At 62.8% G+C, this 19,855-nt stretch overlaps 1 protein-coding gene across 1 annotated transcript in view; it reads right to left on the minus strand.

Moving 5' to 3' along the window:
* Positions 1 to 306: 306 nt before the first annotated feature.
* MEGF6 (multiple EGF like domains 6) overlaps positions 307 to 19,855 on the minus strand; it is a 122,090-nt gene continuing 102,541 nt past the window's right edge. The window contains 24 exon segments of the mRNA XM_021935323.2: positions 307 to 2,910; positions 3,283 to 3,330; positions 4,928 to 5,056; positions 5,936 to 6,064; positions 6,175 to 6,303; positions 6,547 to 6,675; positions 6,803 to 6,931; positions 8,067 to 8,195; positions 8,831 to 8,959; positions 9,152 to 9,283; positions 9,397 to 9,525; positions 10,535 to 10,663; positions 10,862 to 10,990; positions 11,302 to 11,430; positions 11,750 to 11,878; positions 11,958 to 12,086; positions 13,205 to 13,336; positions 13,538 to 13,666; positions 13,749 to 13,880; positions 14,371 to 14,446; positions 14,448 to 14,497; positions 17,611 to 17,745; positions 17,817 to 17,951; positions 18,507 to 18,635. Of these exon segments, the coding sequence (XP_021791015.2) occupies positions 2,849 to 2,910; positions 3,283 to 3,330; positions 4,928 to 5,056; positions 5,936 to 6,064; positions 6,175 to 6,303; positions 6,547 to 6,675; positions 6,803 to 6,931; positions 8,067 to 8,195; positions 8,831 to 8,959; positions 9,152 to 9,283; positions 9,397 to 9,525; positions 10,535 to 10,663; positions 10,862 to 10,990; positions 11,302 to 11,430; positions 11,750 to 11,878; positions 11,958 to 12,086; positions 13,205 to 13,336; positions 13,538 to 13,666; positions 13,749 to 13,880; positions 14,371 to 14,446; positions 14,448 to 14,497; positions 17,611 to 17,745; positions 17,817 to 17,951; positions 18,507 to 18,635 (2,837 nt within the window). The 3' untranslated portion in view covers positions 307 to 2,848.

The raw sequence follows: 19,855 nt of genomic DNA on the forward strand, positions 1-19,855 counted from the left end.
GATTAGTGGCGTGAGCCACCACGCCCGGCCAACCCATTGGTTTTTGTAAAATGTACATTCAAATCACCCATGACAGCGATTTATTTCGACCTGTTCTATCCATCGCTGCTGAATGAATGAATGAGCCTCGTTGGGTGCATATATGTGTATGTACATTTACAGACTGTCATGATGCTTCTCACCTTGAAATATTCAAATGCCTGCCCCAATTCTCCTTTGGTTTACTCTGCGTGTCTGTATTTCTACCCTTTGAAGCATGTCTTTTATAGTGAAAATACTATTTAGTATATTTTTAATGCAGTCTAGTCTGTGTTTAATGTTTTTAATTGACAATAATTATAGCTATTCATTGGATACACAGTGATGTTTGATACATAGGATGTCTAGTGATCAAATCAGGGTAATGAGCATGCCGTCGTCTCAAACGTTTATTATTGTGTGTTGAGAACGTCCAGTATCCTCCTTCTAGCTATTTGAAACTATATAATGTACGGTCAGGAGTTTGTTTTTCCATCGTCATTTGTAACCGTTAGCATTAGGATCTGTGAGCCTGTTTTCTAGTTATTCTGCTTCATTCTCCTCCGTTCCTGACTGCCGTTGGATAGCTGAGATTTCTTCCGGGTGGGCAGAAGCTCAGCTTGCCTTATGGCTTCCTGTAGCTGAACACTTGTCTTCACTGAGTAGGATGAGTGATTGGCACCTGCCCCCGTCCACACCCTCACACCATGCTGAGACTGTCGGGGGTTCCCACTGGGGAGTAATGGGGATATTTTGATTCTCTGAATTGCTGGGCCATTTGGGAACTGTGGTGACTGAATATCTCATAGCACCCTCCTGGCTGCTTTCTTTTCTGGCTGGAGAACGTCTCTAAGAGCATTTTCAAATCAGGCTTTTCTGTAGAAAAACAGCCGAGGCCTTGAAGGCCTAAGAATAACATGGACTTTACGTGCCCTTGATAGTTTAGCTGGACATAAAATTCAGGCTTCAAATATTTCCTTCAAACTCTGAGGATGGAACATCACAGTTTTCTGGCTCTCCGTGTTTCTCGTGTAAAGTCTGAGGTCAATTCGATTCCCATTCTTTTTTCTCTGGGACTTCAGAATTTATCTTTGACATTGATGCTCTTTAAGGTCTTATGGCTTTTTTTGTTATTTTTCCACCTTGTGCATTTCCAGTCTGACTGAGATCATTCACCTTTAGATCTGAGAATGTCTTGGTCATCGTTGGTTCATGTCAATGACTTCTTATTTTTGTATTTTGCAGTTAGATGGAGATGAATGAACACCTCCCTTATCCATTTCCGTTCGTCTATCTTCTGTACGTTGTCTCTCTTTACGCCTCCCTGCTATTCCTGGGAGAATCTCCTGAGCTGTATCCACTCACCCCATCTGCTGGATGCTTCATTTCCAGGCGTGCGTTTTCCACACTCCATTGCACCGCAGTCCATCTCTCTCCGTCTGCTGCTCCTGCATCCCCACCATCCTGCCCTCCCTTATCACTGTTTTACTTCAAAGTCTCCCCACGGCGGTCCATTCATTGGCTTCCTCTGTGACAGCTCCCTTGCCGTCTGTGAGTAACCAAGCTCACTGGACTCCTCCTCCTCCTCCTGCTGGTGAAATCCTCTGCCCTGGGGCCTCAGCTACCTTGGCTGGTTTTAGGGTGATGGGGGGCAGCAGCCCAGACCCTAAGGGGGTCTTCTCAAGGGAGAGAGCATCCTGTGTTGCAGTCTGAGTGCAGCCCTCCCCATTGGTCACCCCACCCTGCAGAGGAGCCCCCAGCCACTGCCTCTACCCTCTGCCTCTACCATCCACTCTGGGCCCTTCTTCCAGGAGACATCAGCCTCAGCCCATGAGTGCCAGGTGCTCGGGAGGGTCGGCCTGTACTCACCCAGGGAGCCCCTCCCCCCGACTGCTGATGCTTAGGTAGGGGTGGGTGGGGTGGGCCTAAGGGAATTCAGCCTCAGTCCAGGTTGCCCCTCCACACCAGCCTTCCTCCCCCTGGGCCATTCTTCGGGACCAGCCACTCTCTGGGTCTCAGGGGGTCTCAGTGGTAATGAATGCAGCCCCAGCATTCTCCCCAATAGCACCGGGAACTGAGATGAGTCCCAACTTCTTCACTTGTGTGGCACCCCCACCCCTGCAAAGGGTCCCAGGTACACTGGGAGGTCCCCGTGTGCACCCTTATCCTGGCCAGGCCCCAGGGAGGAGCCCACACAGAGTCCACGTAACGCAGCACACACACAGGCCATGAGGAGGCTGCCTGCTCCTTTACCTTCCTGGGTTTACACGGTACTGGTGCCAGCAGCCTGGTGAGCCCGCAGAACCCTGCAGACCTGAATCAGGGTTTCTGGGCATTGGGCAGGAGATGACGGGCAGCTTCCAGCTGATCCCAGGGTTGCAGTGGGCATGTGCAGTGGCCCATAAATACCTTTACATAAATACGGGCTGGGCAGCTTAAAGTCCCAGGGCCTAGCACCAAAAAGCCTGCCTGGAGGACAGTGGCCCTGTGCCTGCACCTGCGCCCACACTGGCGCCCACACCTGTCCTCAGCCCAACTCAGAGCCGCAGGGAGAGTGGGGCCTTCTCAGCCCAGGCCCAGAGCGTGCCCCTGGGTTCTGCAGAGCCAGACCAGGTGGCGCCTCTCTTCCAGAGGCCATGCAAGGCTTCCCTCCTCAAGGCCACACCAGCCTCCAAGAGCAACAGGTTGCTGGGCTGTCCACAGCCCTCCACGGCCCTCAGAGGAAGGGCAGTACCAAGAGCTCTGGGCCCATGAAGTGTCCTCAGTAGTCACCAAAGGCCTGGGTCCCGTCTGGCTGGAATGGAGAGGCGGGCTCCACGGGGCGCCTCTGCTAGTGCCTCGCTAGTCCACTGCTCCCGGACGTGGGTCTGCTGGAGGCAGGCAGCGTGGCTACTGGGGAAAAGGAGAAAGGAGGCCCAGTCTAGGGCGGGACGGGTGCTCCCAAAACAGACTGGGTTCTGGGTTGGCACCTCCCCCTCCCATCCCTCCCCTCAGCAGCTCAGCCCAGCGGGGCGGGGTGGGGCGGGGTGGGGCGGGGTGGGGCGGGGTGGGGCGGGGCCCACCCATCTTTCCCAGCCTGTCCTTCCCAGCCTGTCCTTCCCAGCTCTGGCCCTGGCCTTGGTCTCTGAGCTCCAGATTCCTGGGCCCCAAGGTCCCAGGTGCAGCTGCTGCCCTGTGGGGCCCAGATTATACTTCAGCACTCTGCTTCGACTTTCCATAAGCCACCCTTCTGGCAAATCCACAGGCACTCCCCATACCCCTTACCTGGGCCCTGGGCTAAGGACGGGTTCTCGGGGAGCCGGAGGGGCCCACCTGGAGGGGAGAGAGGACAAGCCATGTTAGTACCCCCAGCCTTGAGTGCAGCCAGGCATGACCCCATCGAGGCTTCAAGGACCTCACTTTCCCCGCACAGCCTCCTTCCCTTCTCACTCCTTTGCACTCAGGGAAGGAACAGGGGCGGCCAGGGGCTCTCCCTCTCCCCAAAGGAAAGCTCTCAGCCCCTCCAAGCCCCCACTACCTGTAACATCAGGGGCTTTACCCAACGCCAAGCCAAGTCCACTCCAGGGGAGGGCACAGGACCCAGGACTCCCCACGCCCAGCAAGACCCTGCCCATGAGGCCCCAGGCTCCCGAGGCCTCCAGCTCAACGTCAAGGCACTGCCCCCAGCACCCAGCCCAGGTGCCCAGCAGCCGACGGTGCAGTACCATATCTGACCACTAGATGCCGCTGCCGGACAGCCTTTTGTCCCCTGCACCAGCGCACAGGCTGCTGCCCCGCCCCTCCTCGCCCCGCCCCGCCCCTCCTCGCCCCGCCCCGCCCCACTCCACCGAGATCGGGGCTCCCCTGTCTTCAGTTTCTGAACAATCTGCAGCCAGGACTGCCTTAGAAAGGCACAAACAGATGCACACATACACAAAGCCAAGACGATTTGGGGGCCTCCAAGCCGAGGACCCCAAGTGTGAAATCCCCAGTTAGCCAAAAGGCAGAGCCTGTAGCCTGGCGCCCAGCCTTTGCCCCGCCCACATGTCCTGCCCTGCACGCGCCCCAAGCCTGCCTCTCACTTCCCTCTGCAGAGACCACCTTTCTCAACACTGCTGCGGGGTACACGGTTGGAAGGGGCGGGCAGCAAAGTCTGGGCTGGCCAGAGGGGTGGGGGCATCCCAAAAGCACTGCCTGCAGGCAGAGAACACATTCCAGGACAGCCTCAAGGGCTTAGGCGCTAAGGAGTCGCTTTCGCACAGGTGCTGGTGCCTGCTCACACATGCCTGGCACACATGCCTTTGACCCCTGCAGCACATGCGGGCACTATTGCACAGACGCACTGGCCACATTCACACATTGATGCACACCTAACATACAGGCACTGACACAAACAGGCGCCTGCTGCCGGTGCAGGACTGCATGCATGGACTGGCACACACTGGATGCCACACACATGTACTGGCACACATGCACACACACCCTGCTGCTCACACTTGCATATGCGTGCACAGACACACCCTCGCACCCTGGTGCATGTGTGTGGGGGGCAGCAGGGGCAGGGATAGCCAGCGTCCACCCACACTGTGGATAGTCCGGCCCAGCCATGGGGTCTTGACCCTCTTCAGGCCGCCGGTGCCGTTTGCAGCCCAGCCTTGCAGCTGCTGGGGCTGGGAAAGCCATTTCCGGCTGGCAGCATGGCCCACCCTGTGCCCTGGTTAAGTGACTGTGAAGTTCACACTCCACCCATCAGAAGCCAAGTGACACTCTGGGTACCGGCTGGGGACAGATGACATTCACTATGACTGAATAGCCATAGGGTGACCTGGCCAACTCTGCAGTGGGTCAGACAGGGGTCCTCGACCAGGGTGGAGCTGGTGCTGACGGGAGGATGGTGCCTTCCCGCCCTTCCCCAGGGAGCCCAGCTCACCTTCCCGGCATGTGGGCCCCATGTAGCCATCCACACAGTGACACTGCCCACTGACAGGGCTGCAGTCAGCGCCACCCCCGCAGTCACAGTGCAGGGTGCAGCTAGGCCCGAACTGGCCCCTTCCGCAATCTGCAAGGCCGGGGGGTGGGAGACAAACCTGAGCATCATCCCTGCTTTCCCTGTGCCAGGGACCCTGGGCCTAGGGGCCCCCGGCAGAGCCCAGGTGCAGTGAAGCCTTCGACTGGGTGTGTGTGGGAGCTAAGACCTTGGGCCTCGGTTTCCCCTGAGGAGTAAACAGTCCCTGCCCTGCCTTCCTCAGCCACATTCTGCAGCCAGTGAGCTCCTGCATGAGAAAGCCCAGGCCCGAGGCACACACCCAGTCACCACTGTGTTCCTGCCCTGCCCCAGGAGGGCAAACGGGAGCCAGTGGTCAGGGATGCCCCCTCAGGGCACAACAGGTCTGAGAGCCACAGGGCCAGGTAAGCAGCCCCAGCAGCAGGGCCCCTCCTATCCTCAGGTGAGCCCCTCCTATCCTCAGGTGAGCGCCTCCTATCCTCAGGTGAGTCCCTCCTATCCTCAGGTGAGCCCCTTCTATCCTCAGGTGAGTCCCTCCTATCCTCAGGTGAGTCCCTCCTATCCTCAGGTGAGTCCCTCCTATCCTCAGGTGGGGCCCTCTGGGCTGGAGGGGCCACAGCCCCCTCGATGTCCCCCGATCCAGGGAAGTCTTTCCACCCAACCAGAGCCCCTCCCATGACCATGGCCTTCCTGGGACGTTGTGGGACCCACAGGGCAGAGCCTGGCCTAAGGCTCCAGCAGGAGCGCCGTGCTTGGCACTGCATGTCCCAGCAGCTGACTCCAACCCCCCCAGAGGGCATGGGCCAGGTGCAGAGGCCATAGGAGGGCACAGTGCCCAGCCCAGGACTGGCACAGGTAGGGCCCAACCAATCAGTATTGGTCACTGTTGGAGACCCACACCCACGCCCTTCCTGAGCAGAACCCCAGACTCACCCAGGTTACAGGTGGCTCCTGAGCGCCCTGGTGGGCAAAGGCAGAGACCGGTGACAGGGTCACAGGGTGCCCCCCCGTCGCAGTCACACCGCTGGTGGCAGCCCTCTCCAAATGAACCTGGCTCACACCCTGGTGGGGGCAGTGGGCTCAGTGTCCCCCTCCCGCCCTGTACCCAGACGGGATGGGGCCAGGGAGCGGGGGTTCAGGGTGGGGAGAGGAAGAGGGCATGAAGCACTCACCACTCTCACAGAAGTGGCCGTGGAAGCCAGCGGGGCAGAGGCACCGGCCACTGATGGGGTCACAGGGGGCTCCATGTTGACACTGGCACACCCCCTGGCAGCCAGCCCCATGGAAGCCAGGGGGACAGGCTGAAGGATGCCAGTTACCATGAGACAAGGGCACACGGTGGCAGAAATGTCCAGTTTGCCCAGAGTGAGTAAAACCCGCCAATTCGGGGACCCGTGAGAAGCCCCCTCCTGCCCTTCCTCGTCCCTCCCCACTGCTGCTGGCTCCCCACCTCTCTACTTCACTGCAGCCCAGATCACCCACACGGGAGGAGTGGACAGTGGCTGAAAGGGGCCCCAGCCCAGCTGCACAGGCCCCCAACTCACGGTGCTCGCAGGCCTGGCCGTAGAAGCCGGGGCCGCAGCGGCAGGTGCCCGTGGTGGGCTCACACGTGCTGTTGTTGCGGCAGGAGCACTCCAGACTGCAGGCGGCTCCATAGCGCCCAGGGGGACAGGCTGGGGACAGAGCAGGGCGGGGAGAAACGGGCGGACAGTCCTCAGGCACCAGCCTTGCCCAACCCTATGGCAGCCCAGGGCACATCCCTGAGGGGATGCTGGGGTCCCACTGGCCCCACACACTCACCCAGCTCACAGTGCGGCCCTGTCCAGCCCAGGCCACAGGAGCAGCTGCCGTTGGTGGCGTGGCACAGGCCCCCGTTTCTGCAGGAGCAGGTGTGCTCACAGCCCACGCCAAACCGGTTCTGGGGGCAGCCTGGGGACAGAAGGCAGGTGCTGCCTGGAGCTCTGGCCGAGGGCTGGGCTCCCTCTGGGGACGTGTCCCCACAGGCTGGCAGTCAAATGCTTCCTGAGGCCTGTCAGTGCCAGTCTCTGCCTGCTGGACAGGCACATGCCAGGGAGTGGCACCAGCCGCATCCTCTCATTCATTGGTCATCTCAGGCTGTCAAGTACCAGGCCTGGTCTAGGAACTGAGGGTGGCTCAGTCATGGAGGGGCTGGGTGAGCGCCTGCCCAGCCTGCAGGAAGGGATTCACGGAAGGCTTCATGGAGGCAGCGGCCCACTGTGAACCAGCTGTCTCCCAGCTGGGAGTGAGTGGACATCCTCCAGGCCTGAGAAGTAACATGGCTGGGCTGCCGTGGGCTCAGGTGGCCAGCTGCGGCCCTGCTGTTACAGCTGGATGCCTGGTGACCAGCCCAATGGCACTATCCTTCCTGGCAGTGAGGCGGGGCCAGGCTACATCCCGGCTGGAGACTGGGCCCTGGGATCCTGAACCCTCTGCTGCCACAGGCTCCCAACGGGTCCGAAGGCCAAGAACTGGTGTGGGGGGCAGCCAGCCCCTTGATGCAGACTAAGGGTGGGACCAGGCTAAGAGGCTGTGGCTGTGTTTATGGGGACTGGGCCTGTGGGAGCAGGAGCCACCACACCTGTCCCTTGGGTCCAGCCCATCTCTCTACTCTGGACTGTGCTCTAGACCCGCCTCCACTTTGGTCCCTGCGCCTTGGGCCTGGGAGAAAGGGCCAGAAGGACTCCACCCTCAGGCAGAAGACAGCCACCCGGTCCCTCCTGCAAGGGGCCAGGCAGGCGCTGGGTAGGAACCTGAAGCCCTCACAGCCACTTCGATGAGGATGGGGTCACTGGGTAGCCTAAGCCTCGGGAGCTGAGTGTCGAGGCAGGGGCTGGGGTGGCGTGGGACGGTCCATCCCCCCAAGTAGGGCAGCGCAGTCAACACAAGCTATAGCACTCTCGCCTCAGTCCCACAGTCAACTGGGGAGCCGGTGGCAGCCAGGATGTGTGGGTGCCTGGGCTGGGCCCACCCTCCAGCGTCCCCATGGCTCATCAGTGACATCTCTGAAGGGCCCATGAGCACACCCTCCAGAGTGAACACCCACCTCGCTCACAGCGGACGCCGGCTGTCCCCGGGGGGCAGAGGCAGGTGCCGGTCACAGGGTCGCAGGCCGCCCCATGCCCACACCCACACACATGGGTGCAGTTGGGGCCGAAGCGGCCCTGCGGACAGGCTGCCGGGGAGGAAGCGGTGAGCATGGCTGGCTTCCCTTCTCTCCCTGCCCAGTCAACCCCGGAGTGGGGATAGGACAGGATGGGATGGGGTGAGGGGACCCTGGGTCTGCCCCAGACAGGGTGGGGCCAGCCAGCTCCCATGCACCCACGCTGGCATCTCCCTTCCACCCACAGGCCCTGCTGGGGGTCCAGCCGCTGCTGCCTGCTCTGCAGCGATTCACTGCCACCCCCACCCACCCCGCCAGCTCTGCCGGGTCCCAGAAGGGGAAAGTCCCTGCACGACTCAGGGAAAAGGCCTGTTTCCTGGCAGGACACTTGGCCACAGCTGAGCTGCCCAGCTGACCTCTGTGCCCGGCTGTGCTCAAGCCCCTGGCAGACATGGCGCAGGTCACCAGGCACAGCAGGTGCAGGGACAGAGCTAGCAGAAGCCTGGTGGGGACTTGGTGTCACAGACACCCCCAGGGCTGCAGCCAGGGCTGCCCCTCTGGCTTAGCCCCACTTGGGGCCAGGCCCAGCCAGAGGGGGCTGAAGGGCAGGGAGGTGGGCAGTTGGGGGCCGTCCTCCTGCAGGCTGGCTGGCCCTACCCCGGAGACACAGGAGGCACCACTCAGCCCTGCTGCCACCAGCCACTCACTGAGGCTGCAGTCCGCCCCGAGGAACCCAGCGGGGCAGTGGCAGGCCCCTGTGGCCGCATCACAGGAGCCCCCGTTGAGACACCCACACAGCTGTTCACAGCCTGGCCCATACCGCCCGGGCGGGCATCCTGCAGGGAGAGGGCTAGCTGCAGGGGCTGGGGCTGGAGGCTTCCCCAGCGTCCCTGAACACAGCAAGGCAGCTCTCGTGAGGCCCCGACACCCTCCGTCTTCCACCCCCTCAGACGAGGGCCTTCCCGGGGACCAGGGGAACTGGCCTAGCAGGACTCCCGAGCCCCTGGGTGGGCATGGGCAGCACTCACGTTGCCGGCAGCTGGGGCCGTGGTAGCCAGCAGCACATGAGCAGATCCCAGTGGCAGGGTGGCAGGCTGGGTTCTCACCGGGACACCAGCACGTCTGTGCACAGTCCTCCCCAAAGCTGCCGGGTGGGCAGGCTGGGTGCAGACAGGCAGGGTCGGTCCTGGCCCAGCCCAATCAAGGAAAAGGTGGCCTCTCTGGATTCCCCCGACCCAGTCGCTCCTCGGGGTGGGGGCTTGGGAGCACCTACCTTGTTCGCAGCCAGAGCCAGTGAAGCCAGGGGGACAGCGGCAGGCCCCAGTGACATGGTGGCAGGCAGCGCCGAGTGGACAGCTGCAGCGCTGAGCACAGGCCTCTCCAAACCAGCCCCGCAGGCAGGCTGCAGAAAGATGAGGGATGGGGAGGCTTCCTGGGAGGGTCCTGTTGGGGATCTGTGGGCCAGGACAGGCCCAGAGTGGACGCTGTGGGTAGGACCCACCCGGTGCTGGCTGAACTGGGGGCTGTGCTCACCATTCTGACACCTCGAGTCCCCCCAACCCTGGAGGGCAGAAGCAGGCCCCAGTGGCATGGTGGCAGGTGGTTCCCTACCGGCAGTCACAGTGCCCCTCACAGTGAGGCCCGAATGTGCCCTTGGCACAGGCTGCAGGGACCAGACAGGGCTGAGAGCTCAGCCTCCAGCGGCCCCGCCCCATGGAAGGTGAAGGAGCAGGGAGATGGCAGCTGGGGCTCAGCACTGAGGCGACGGGAGCCAGCGACAGCCCTGAGGCCAGCCGAGTGCCCAGGCTTCCCTCAGACAGCAGACCCAAGGCTCCGGCCCTGAGCAAGGGGCCGCCCACGCTGCACCCCAAGCAGTGAGGACGGCACCCCTGCTGGAAGGGGGCTGGTGTTAGGGGCTTGGGTGGGAGGCCGGAGCTTTGAGGAATGAGGCAGTGTTGCCCTGGCATGTCTGGGCTCTGGAGAGGCTGAGGCCCTGCTGGGTGAACCAGGCCCTGCTGGCACAGCAGCCACAGGCAGACCCCTCACTGGCAGGAGGCCCCCAGCCAGCACAGGCTCCAGGACAAGGGGTGAAGGGGCCCCTCTCTGCATGCAGGAAGCAGCAGCGGCCCCCGAGCCCCAGAGCATCCTCTGTTCCACCCACCACAGGGCTGGCCGGGGCCACACACCCCTGCCAAGGCAAGGCAGCAGCACTCTCCCCACAGGCCAGCTTCCTAGGCTGAGCCCCCGCCTACAGGAACCCTTGGTGCTCAGACGGCAGCTCTTGCACTCACAGGACAACAGATCCCCTGGTGAGGCCCCGCCCCGGGCACAGTCCTCAGCCCTGCAATGAGGCTCACGCCACCCCTTCTCAGCAGGGCCTCCAAACTGCCCTGCTGCCCCGCCCCACTCACGGCTCTGACACTTGTCCCCAGTCCAGCCGGCCGGGCAGAGGCAGCGGCCCGTGTGCGGGTCACACAGGCCTCCGTTGAGGCAACTGCAGCTGTGCGGGCAGCCAGCTCCGACGTGCCCGGGGAGGCACTCTACAGGAACAGAGGCAGGCACGAGGGTGAGGGTCCTGCCTCCTGGGTCCAGGAGACCCTGGCTCATGCTTCCCTTACACAGGGCCAAAACCCCCACCCCAGGGCGCTGCCCCCTGACCTGGGAGCCCTCCTAGGCCTGCAGACAGGGCTGCACCAGGCATGCTGGGGTATGTCCCTCCTCTGCCGCCCAGGACTCACCCTTCTCACAGGCCAGGCCGGCCCAGCCCTCCGGGCACACACAGTGGCCTGAGACAGGGTCACAGGTCCCTCCATTCTGGCAGAGGCAGGAATGTCGACAGTTGTCGCCGTACAGGCCGGCAGGGCAGGCTGGGGCCGGGGAAGAGGGAGCAACCTGCATCCCCCAGCCAGCTGGCCCCACAGGGTCTGTCTGGCTTTCCAGCCCCATGTTGGATTTTGGGGTCAGGGACCTTGCAGGGGGCTGCCTCTAGGATGACCTGCTAGCTCAGCCTGACTCACCATCCCTGCCTGGAGAGGGGCACAGGTGAAAGGCACGGTCCTCAGTCCTAACAGCCCCTTCCTCCCTCCCGCAGGCACCAAGTGTCCTCTGGGCCCCACAAGAGGCCAGCACCCTCACTCAGGCCTGGACCCCACTCCCTGGACTCCTGGGTGGGGCTTACCCTGCAGGCAGGAGGGCCCCATCCAGCCAGGGGCACAGTGGCACTGCCCGTGGACAGGGTCACAGGAGGCCCCGTTAAAGCAAGCACAGGCCTGGCTGCAATTGTGCCCATAGGTGTGGGCTGGGCAAGCTGCAGGTGGAGAGGACTGGTCAGAGCTGGAGGTGGACAGGACCCCAGGGGTTGGCAGCAGATCACAGGCAGCTGGGCAGATCTGCCAGGGTCCCCTCGACTGCTGTGGCCAACTCTCCCCTCCCTCTGGCTCAGGCCACCCACTCAGCAGAGTGGCCACAAAAAAGGACGAACACTGGCACGAGTGAGTAAAGCGTCATTCCCAGGGGGGCTGCCTGGCAGCTTTGGTCACTCAGGACAGGTGGCAGGAGGGAGTCTCCTACGGAGGACCCGGCACCCCCTCCTGCAGCACCCTGGGCTAAGCAGGGACCTCACGCACTCTCGGCACAGCGGGGGCCCCGGCGGCCAGCGGGGCAGAGGCAGGAGCCGTTCACGGCATCGCAGGCAGCTCCGGCAGTGCAGTTGCAAGCATGGCGACAGTCCAATCCAAAGAAGCCGGCCGGGCAGGCTGCAGGCAGGGGGCAGTGATGTGAAGGGGCCCACACTGGAGTCCACCCAGCCTAGCCCTCACCTGTGCCCTGGCTCACCACGCTCGCAGAAGGTGCCCCTCCAGCCGGCCGGGCAGGTGCAGGCCCCACTGACATGGTCACAGGCTGCTCCATGCTGACACTGGCACCGCTGCTCACAGCCAGGCCCGAAATGGCCCTGGGGACACCCTGAGACATGCAGCCCCGGCCCACTATCAGTCAGAGGGCCAGGAGCCTGACCCAGCTGTGCCTGGGCCTTGCTGCCCTCCCCAGGACTGTGGGACCGGCCTGGCTCGTGAGAAGCCCCTTCTCACCCAAGGGAGACTGGGCTCACTCACACGCTTCATCCCCACCCAGGTGGGGCCACGGGAGGCTTGAGGGAGCTCCAGGCAGCAGCTTTAGGGATGGGAACTCTGCAGGGGCTGCCTCTAGGACACCCGACCCAGGCCTCCCCCAGTTCCACCAACCAAGCCTCGGGGGCACACACTGGGGGACACCAGCCTCAGTCCTAAGCAGACCCCTTCTCCATCCCCCAGGTGCCAGGCCTCCCGCAGTGGGGGACAGGACCTGCCCCTTCCTGCTGCATCTCTGGTAAGCCTGGTGCAGGTCGGTGAGAGGACCAACACTCTGGCACAAGTGAGCAAAGCATCATTCCCAGGGGGCTGCCTGGCAGCTTTGGTCACTCAGGACAGGTGGCAGGAGGGAGTCTCCTATGGAGGACCCGGCACCGCCCCCCTGCAGCACCCTGGGCTAAGCAGGGACCTCACACACTCTCCGCACAGCGGGGGCATCATTTAGTCCAGGCTAGACTTTAGTCCAGGCTGTGGAGTTGGGTGGTGGGCACTGGAAAGCTCAGGGAAGGCAGAGGAAGCCAGGCCAGGGCCCAGCCGCAGTGCACACGTGTGTGTGTGCATGTGTTGGGGTGTGTAGGTGCGCAGGAAGGGGCACGGCCAAAGGCTGTGTGTGCGTATGCATGTGCATGTGTGTGTGCGCTCATAGGAGGGGGCGCAGCCAAAGGCTTCGTGTGTGTGCACGCAGGAGGGAGTATTGGCCAAAGGTTTTGTGTGTGTGTGTTCATGTGTGCGTGCGTGTGCACGTGTGTGTGTGCACAGGAGGGGGTGTGGCCAAAGGCTTCATATGTGTGTGTGCACACAGGAGGGGGCATGGCCAAAGGTTCTGTGTGTTCATGTGTGTGTGTTTGTGCCTCTGTGCATGTGTGTGTGCATGCAGGAGGGGGCGTGGCCAAAGGTTCTGTGTGTGTGTGTGCTCAGGAGCGGGGCGCAACCAAAGGCAGGGCCAGGACTCACGCTGGTCGCACTGCAGGCCCACGTAGCCAGCCTCACACAGACACAGGCCACTGATGGCATCACAGCTCCCATGGCCAGCGCTGCAGTTGCAGAGGTGGCTGCAGTCAGGTCCCCAGTGACCACTATCACAGGCTGCAACAGAACTCAGAGTCATCCAGAGCAGGCCCCAGTGCAGGCCACAGGTACCACCGCCAAGTCAGGCACAGGGGCATCTCAGGACTGGGGCACTGCCTCATGCAAGCCCCCAGTCCTCAGGGGCCCTGGGCGGAGGCCTCTCCAGGGACTAAAAAAGGAGGGACGTCTGGACAAAGGGCAAGCCGAGGGTCCCTGTACCTCTCTGGCAGCTAAAGCCGGTCCACCCGGGGGCACAGCTGCAGTGTCCGGTGGCTGGGTGGCAGTGCCCATCATTGGCACAAGAGCACCGTGTCTGGCAGCTGGGACCAAACCAGCCTGCTGGGCACACTACAGGCAGAAGAGAGAGGGTGAGTGGGGCCTGGCCGCCTGCCCCGGGTCAAAGGCTCAGGGGCGGCTCCAGCTCACTCACCATCCTGGCAGCGGCTGCCGACGAAGCCAGGGAGGCACAGGCAGGCTCCAGTCTCAGGGTCGCAGTGGGCGCCGTGCTGGCATGCTGGGCAGATCTCCTGGCAGCCCAGCCCCCAGCGGCCCTCGGGACAATCTAGCACCCACCCCCCATGGCCAGTCAGTGCCCAAGCTGTCCTTGCTCAACACATCAATAAACACAACATGGCACGATGCCCCTGGAGCCACAGCCGAGGAGGCGGAACCACTGTTACCATCTCAGCCTGCCCTGGGGAGGAGAGAGGGCCTGGGCGCCTCCTGGGGCTGCAGGCTGCGGGGTGCCCACCATGGGAGAGGAGCCCCAGCCCCAGGCACAGTTCAGCTGGCAACACAAGGAGCCAAGCCCGTTAGAGACTGGGAGCCACATGGAGAGAGGGAGCAGCTCGAGAGGGCAGCCTGTAGGCCCCAGGGGCTTGGTGGGGCAGCCACAGACCCCCATTCCCTACCCCAAGGGAGTGCACTCTGAGTTCTCACATCTGTTACAGACACTGGGATCCTCAGGGCTGGGGCCCCCACAGTTCAGGGCCCCATCAACTCGGAGCTGTGCAGCCCAGGGAGGTAGAACCGGGGCTGCAGCCGACACTCACCTGCCTCACAGTCTTGCCCAGTCCTCCCCGGCGGACACCGGCACTGCCCCGTGACCCCATGGCAGGGGGCCCCCCCCACAGGAGCAGGAGCCTGAGCAGTTCACGCCAAACGTCCCCACCGGGCACTCTGCAGGAAGAAGCACGAGGGGCCTCAGCCACGCCATGTGGAGCGGCCCGACCAGAGCCTTTCCCCTAGGGGCTCCTGGCGAGTGTGCCTCCCACACCTCCCCACATGGGCTCTGGCTCTAGCCCCGGGGTTGGGGGGCTGCTGAACACACCTGGGGTCCCCAGAGTGGCCAGGCAGGTCAAAGGAACAGGCAAGGGAGGGGAGAAAGGGGAGCTGACGGATGGGAGGAGAGGGGAGGGGCAGGGCTGCTGGGGCAGCCTGGGAGAGGCTGAAGCAGATCCCTCAGCTGTCCAGGACCCTGGAGAGCTCCCGGGAGCCCGAGGTAGGGCCTACTCTTCCTCCGCCACCATAGTCACCAGAGGACCTGTCCTGGTCAGGCCAGTGTGCCCCCAGCCCAACCTGGCGATGCTGGTCCAGTCTCTCCCACTCCCCTACATCCAGCTGGGAGCCCCTCCAGGGACTCGGCCCCAGGGCTGGGGAGGCTGTGCACCCACTCGCTCCACCCCCAGAGCCACTGCCCCTTCCCTGTGGGATAGCGCTAGAATGGAGAGGGCAGGTGGCCTCCTGGAGGCCTAGCGTCCCCCTCCTCCACCCGGCAGGTGAATGAGACCCCAGGGAGCACAGAGGCCAGGGAGTCAGAGCATCGCAGGAAGGGGGACCTCGGGAGAGAACGTGGGGGCTGAGGATCGGGACCCCTGGAGAGGGCCTGCAGGGGCCGCTCCCCATGGCCTGGCAGAGCTGTGGGTGCTGGGAGCCCTGGATCGGCCTCCCTGGCAGAGCTTTTCTCTACTCTCCCACGCCTGCCCTGCCCTTAAGGGCCCGGCCTTGGCCTCCCCTGTGAGGACAACAGAGCACGAGGCTGGGCCGGGAGCTGGGGTGGCAGCCTTCTTGCCTCCCCCAGCAAGGTGCAGTCACTGTGATGCCCCTGCCTGCTGCTCGAACTGAACCTCTCCCTGGGCTCACAACGGCATCACAGCAGCCCCAAGAAGGCAGTCGACAGAGACCCCGTGCTGCACACCCAAGTTCCACAGAGCCCACGCGTCAGAAGCCCACAGCGGGGCTGAGAGCCAGGACGTGCCCGGCCTGGGGAGGAGCGCTGGTAATACAGGCAAAGCACCAGGCCTGGCCCCGCTGAGGCCCTGAGTACACACGCCGGTGAACCCTTGTCACCAGGGCCCATCCCCAGGGACACCCACCCACAGGGACACAGGGACGTCCCTGGGACTACAGGCCTGGCACTCAGCGTGCCCTAGGGCACTGGGCGGTGTTCACAGGGTTGGGGGGTCGCTGGTCAAAGCAGCCCGACAGGGCCTCAGGGAAGCCCCCTCCACTAACTGGGGCAGATGAGTGCAGGGCAGAAACAGTTTCCAGAACCAACAAGAGGGGATGTTATCTTAATAAAGAGTGTTGATCTTTATGTCAGCACTCAGATGTCATCCTGTGGCTTATCCTCGGGGCACCAGAGGCTCTTAAACAAAAGAGGGGAAGGGGCAGAGGAGGAGCAGAGGAGGGGCAGGGCAGGAGCCTTCCTCCTCTTAGGAACTGGGGGCTCTGGGAGCGGTGGAGGTGCGTCTCTGGCGAGGCCTCCTCACTGTCTCCGGTGTAGAGATCGGGGAGTGGAAGGAGGGTCACAGGCATCAGGGGAGGGTGAACTGCTGGCGTGTGTGTGCGTGCGCCTGCCTGCATTCATGTGTGTGTGTAAGTGGTGTGTGCACGTGTGCGTGTACACGTTTGGGGAGGGGAGTGGGAGGAAGGGTGGGAGAGGATGCCAGGGAGTCAGGAGGAGCGAGTCCCACGTCCACACACTCATGAAGCCCTAGGGCTTGTGCACAGATGGGGAGTGGGCACTCAGAGCCGCTGCACACCGGCCCGAGGCCACAGAGCTCCTGCGAGGCCAGGTCGGGAGTCTTGGCCTAGAGTGCTCCGACCCTTAGTGGCTGGGACCAAGGTGGCCTAAGAGCTGGCTGGTGGGTCCTTGGGTGGACGTTGCTCCCTCTGCGGGCCCCTTCTCATTCCCCAGATGGAAGTGGGGAGGGGAAGGGCCCATGCTGGGGGGGCTTGAGTCCAGACAGCCCCCAGTATGGCCCCAAGGGAGGCAGAGGAGGGGGCTGGCACCGGGCTTCTCGTTCACTCTCCAGCCCAGGACGCGGTCATGCTGGTCACACGGCAGGCCCTCGTGGCTCCCGTCTCTCCCGGCCAATGGGTGTGGACAGCGTGCACCGCGCCAAGGGAGGCTCCAACCTGCCCAGGCCCTGTCGGTGGCCGCTGCGGCAGCTCCGTTACTCATGCCGAGGGCGTCTTCCTTCCCCTCATGAGCCGATGACACACTCGGGTATTTCCTACCCCGGTCATGAGACTGAGGAGTGACCATCCCACAGCTCTGAGCCTCAGATCAGCTTGCTCAGCTTTCTGCTTGGCCAGGACCACATGCCATTGTCCTGGTCATTGCACCTCCCGCCAGTGCAAGCTGGGGCAGCCAGGACACCCCCACCTTCCTAGCCCTCTTGGAAAAGCCTCCAGCCCCATGCACGCCGGGCTGGAATCACTTTGGGGAGTTAGTCCCCGGGTCTCCAGGAATACCTAAGCACGGACTCAGCTGGTCCATCTCTCAGCCAGCTCCTAACAGCCTCCTCCCCTGCCTGCCATGTGAGTGTGGGGCTCCCAGGCTCTGTGCCTGCTAGACCCAGGCCGCAGCATCCACATCCAGGGGCCTGCAGCCACGACCCCAGGCCGGCACTGTGGCCCAGACCACTCTCCGAACCACCACCTCCAGGGGCAGCCTCTGCTGCCGGCTCACATGTGAGGAGGGAGCTGCTGCTCCAGCCTCCAAGAGAAGCCCACAGTCTGTTCCAGTCGAGGCAAGGGAGGAGTTTGGAGAAGCACCAACCCCTCTCTGGGCCAGGCCCAGAGCAGACCTGCCCTAAGCAGACCAGACTCAGACTAGCAGCCGCACCACTGCTGTGTGACAAGCTGTCAAGGCAAGGCACCACCTGAGCTCAAGCGAAGGAGGCCGATAGTGATAGCCGTGCAGCCCTTCTGAAGCCCACCCTCCAGCCAGGCAGGCAGCCTAGACCCACAGAGACCGCCGGGAGCCCCAGGAGCCAGCCACTCACCTTGGTCACAATCCTCTCCCTGGAAGCCAGCAGGACACTGCTTCCCACACTCGCCGCTCACGGGGTCACAGGCCACACCTACTGGGCAGGTGCACGCCTGCCGGCACCCCAGCCCAAAGTAGCCCGGCTCACACTCTGCAGGGTGTGAAAGAGGTGGGTGGGGTCAGCCGGCCCTGGCGCCCCCCAAACCCCATGCGTGGACTCACCTGCCTGACAGCGCTCGCCCCGGAAGCCGGCCTTGCAGGAGCAGCTGCCATCCCTCTTGTCACAGGACCTCGTGTGGGGCTGCACACACCGGCACTCCTCCGAGCAGCCTGGCCCGAAGGCCCACGGCGGGCAGGCTGCACCCACGGAGCCATGAGAGGGGCCCCGTCTGAAGCCCCACCCTCCCAGACCACTTCCACCAGCCCTGGGTCAGCCAGGACGACAGCCAAGATCATGCAGGGAGCTGTCCTCATCCACATCTCCCCCTGCAGCCCACCACCCCTTCCTCCCCGAGTGTCTGAATCCCGGGGATGGGTGACCCCACCAGGGACTCCGAGCTTGGCTTTGCTGCCAGGAATCTCCAAAAGTCAACACAGGCTTCATCCCCTGGAGGCTTCTGCAAAAGGCCTGGCCCTGCCCTCATCTGCAGCCCTCCCACCCATCAGGGCTGGGAGGCACCACGAGGCTGGGGACCGTCCACCCAGACACCCTGGACGCCAGCACAGTTGCCGTCGAGAGGATGTGGCTTGGAGTCCACAGACTCAGGGCAGATCCCAGACCCACATCCCAGTGGGTGACCTGGCTGGGCCCCGATGGTCTCATCCCAACCCAGACTACAGGTAATAGGACACACACCATCCCTTCCACCCGCTGCGGCCGCCGGGGACACCGGAAGGGGCGGTGAGACTCACTGAGGTGGCAGAAGCGGCCGTAGAGCCCCGGGTCACAGAGGCAGGCCCCGTAGAGGCGGTGGCACCGGCCCCGGTTGGCACAGTTGCATTTCTTGCGACAGTGCTTGCCATAGTAGCCCTTGGGGCAGCCTGGGGGCAGCGGGGCTCCGTGAGAACCTTGGTGGCAGCCAACCTACCACATGTGGTCCTCCCACGTGGTAGGATGCTCAGGGGCCCAGGGCCCAGCACAGGAGCTGGGAGCAGCCCCCACCAGGGCACTAGGTGAGCCTCCAGGATTGGCTGTCTGCCCTGGCTGGTCCGTCCCCTACATCCCCTGCCCCCAGGGCTTGCGGCAAGGGCGGGTGGAGGAGCACCTTCCTTGGCCCACACTGGAGAGATGCACAAAGCTCATGCTCCACTCTCCCCAAAGTCCGGCTTCCTTCAGGAGCCACCTGACTTCTGTCCCATGGCAGTCACTAAGCTTGACCTCAGAACCTCAAAGCAGGAAGGACACGTGGCCCCAGTGGCCAGGGTCCCAGGCCCAAGCCACAGATGGCCCCAAAGCTAGAAAGGTCCTCGCCTTTCTTCCCCAAACAATTCCTTCTGGCTGGGTCCTGCCCCACGTCCTTCCTCGTACTGAAGGCAGTAGTAAGCTGAAGGTGCCCCGATAACGACATGGAGACTATGCCCCAGGACCTGGAGACTAGGCACGGTTGCATTTCTTGCGACACGGCTTGCCATAGTAGCCCTGCGTTATCCAGGTTGGCCCTGAACCCAAAGACAGATATCGTCATCAGAGAGGCAGGCAGAGGCTGAGACAGAAAGTGGAGGCCTAGAGAAGAGGAGGTGACCCCTCGATGCTGCAGGCAGCCTGGAGGGTACAGCACAATCCCAGGGGTGCAGTGCCCGGGAATGAATATGGGGGTTCCCTAGCCCCCTGTAGAATCGAAAGGGCAGACAAAGTGGGGAAGGGAGGCATGCCGACAGGGAAGAGGTAGGAAGCCCTGTGCAGCTGCCTGCGGTCCCCACAACCACCAGGCAACCAGCCCTGCAGAGCACAGCACATACAGCCAGGCAAGCTCACAGCGCCACCTGGGCATGGGGCACAGGTTCTAGGGCTGGCTATCTTCCTGTCACGAAGGCAGAAAGTTTATGATACGTTAGCTGCACTCTCCAGCGAAAGAGGCAGAAATGATGAAGTCTGGAGACTTAAAGATGAAGCTTTGACCACCTGGGAAACATTTTCTGGACTAATTCCTCCAGAAAGGTTGAAACTTCAGAGTTAATAAGGACGTCAACATCATCCCTTGCAGCTACTGGCCCCTGAGTAATCCCTTCTGCAAACCTCACCCAGCCATCACACAGTTCTA

This window comes from Papio anubis, chromosome 1, assembly GCF_008728515.1.
Source record: "Papio anubis isolate 15944 chromosome 1, Panubis1.0, whole genome shotgun sequence".
Taxonomy (NCBI): Eukaryota; Metazoa; Chordata; class Mammalia; order Primates; family Cercopithecidae; genus Papio; species Papio anubis.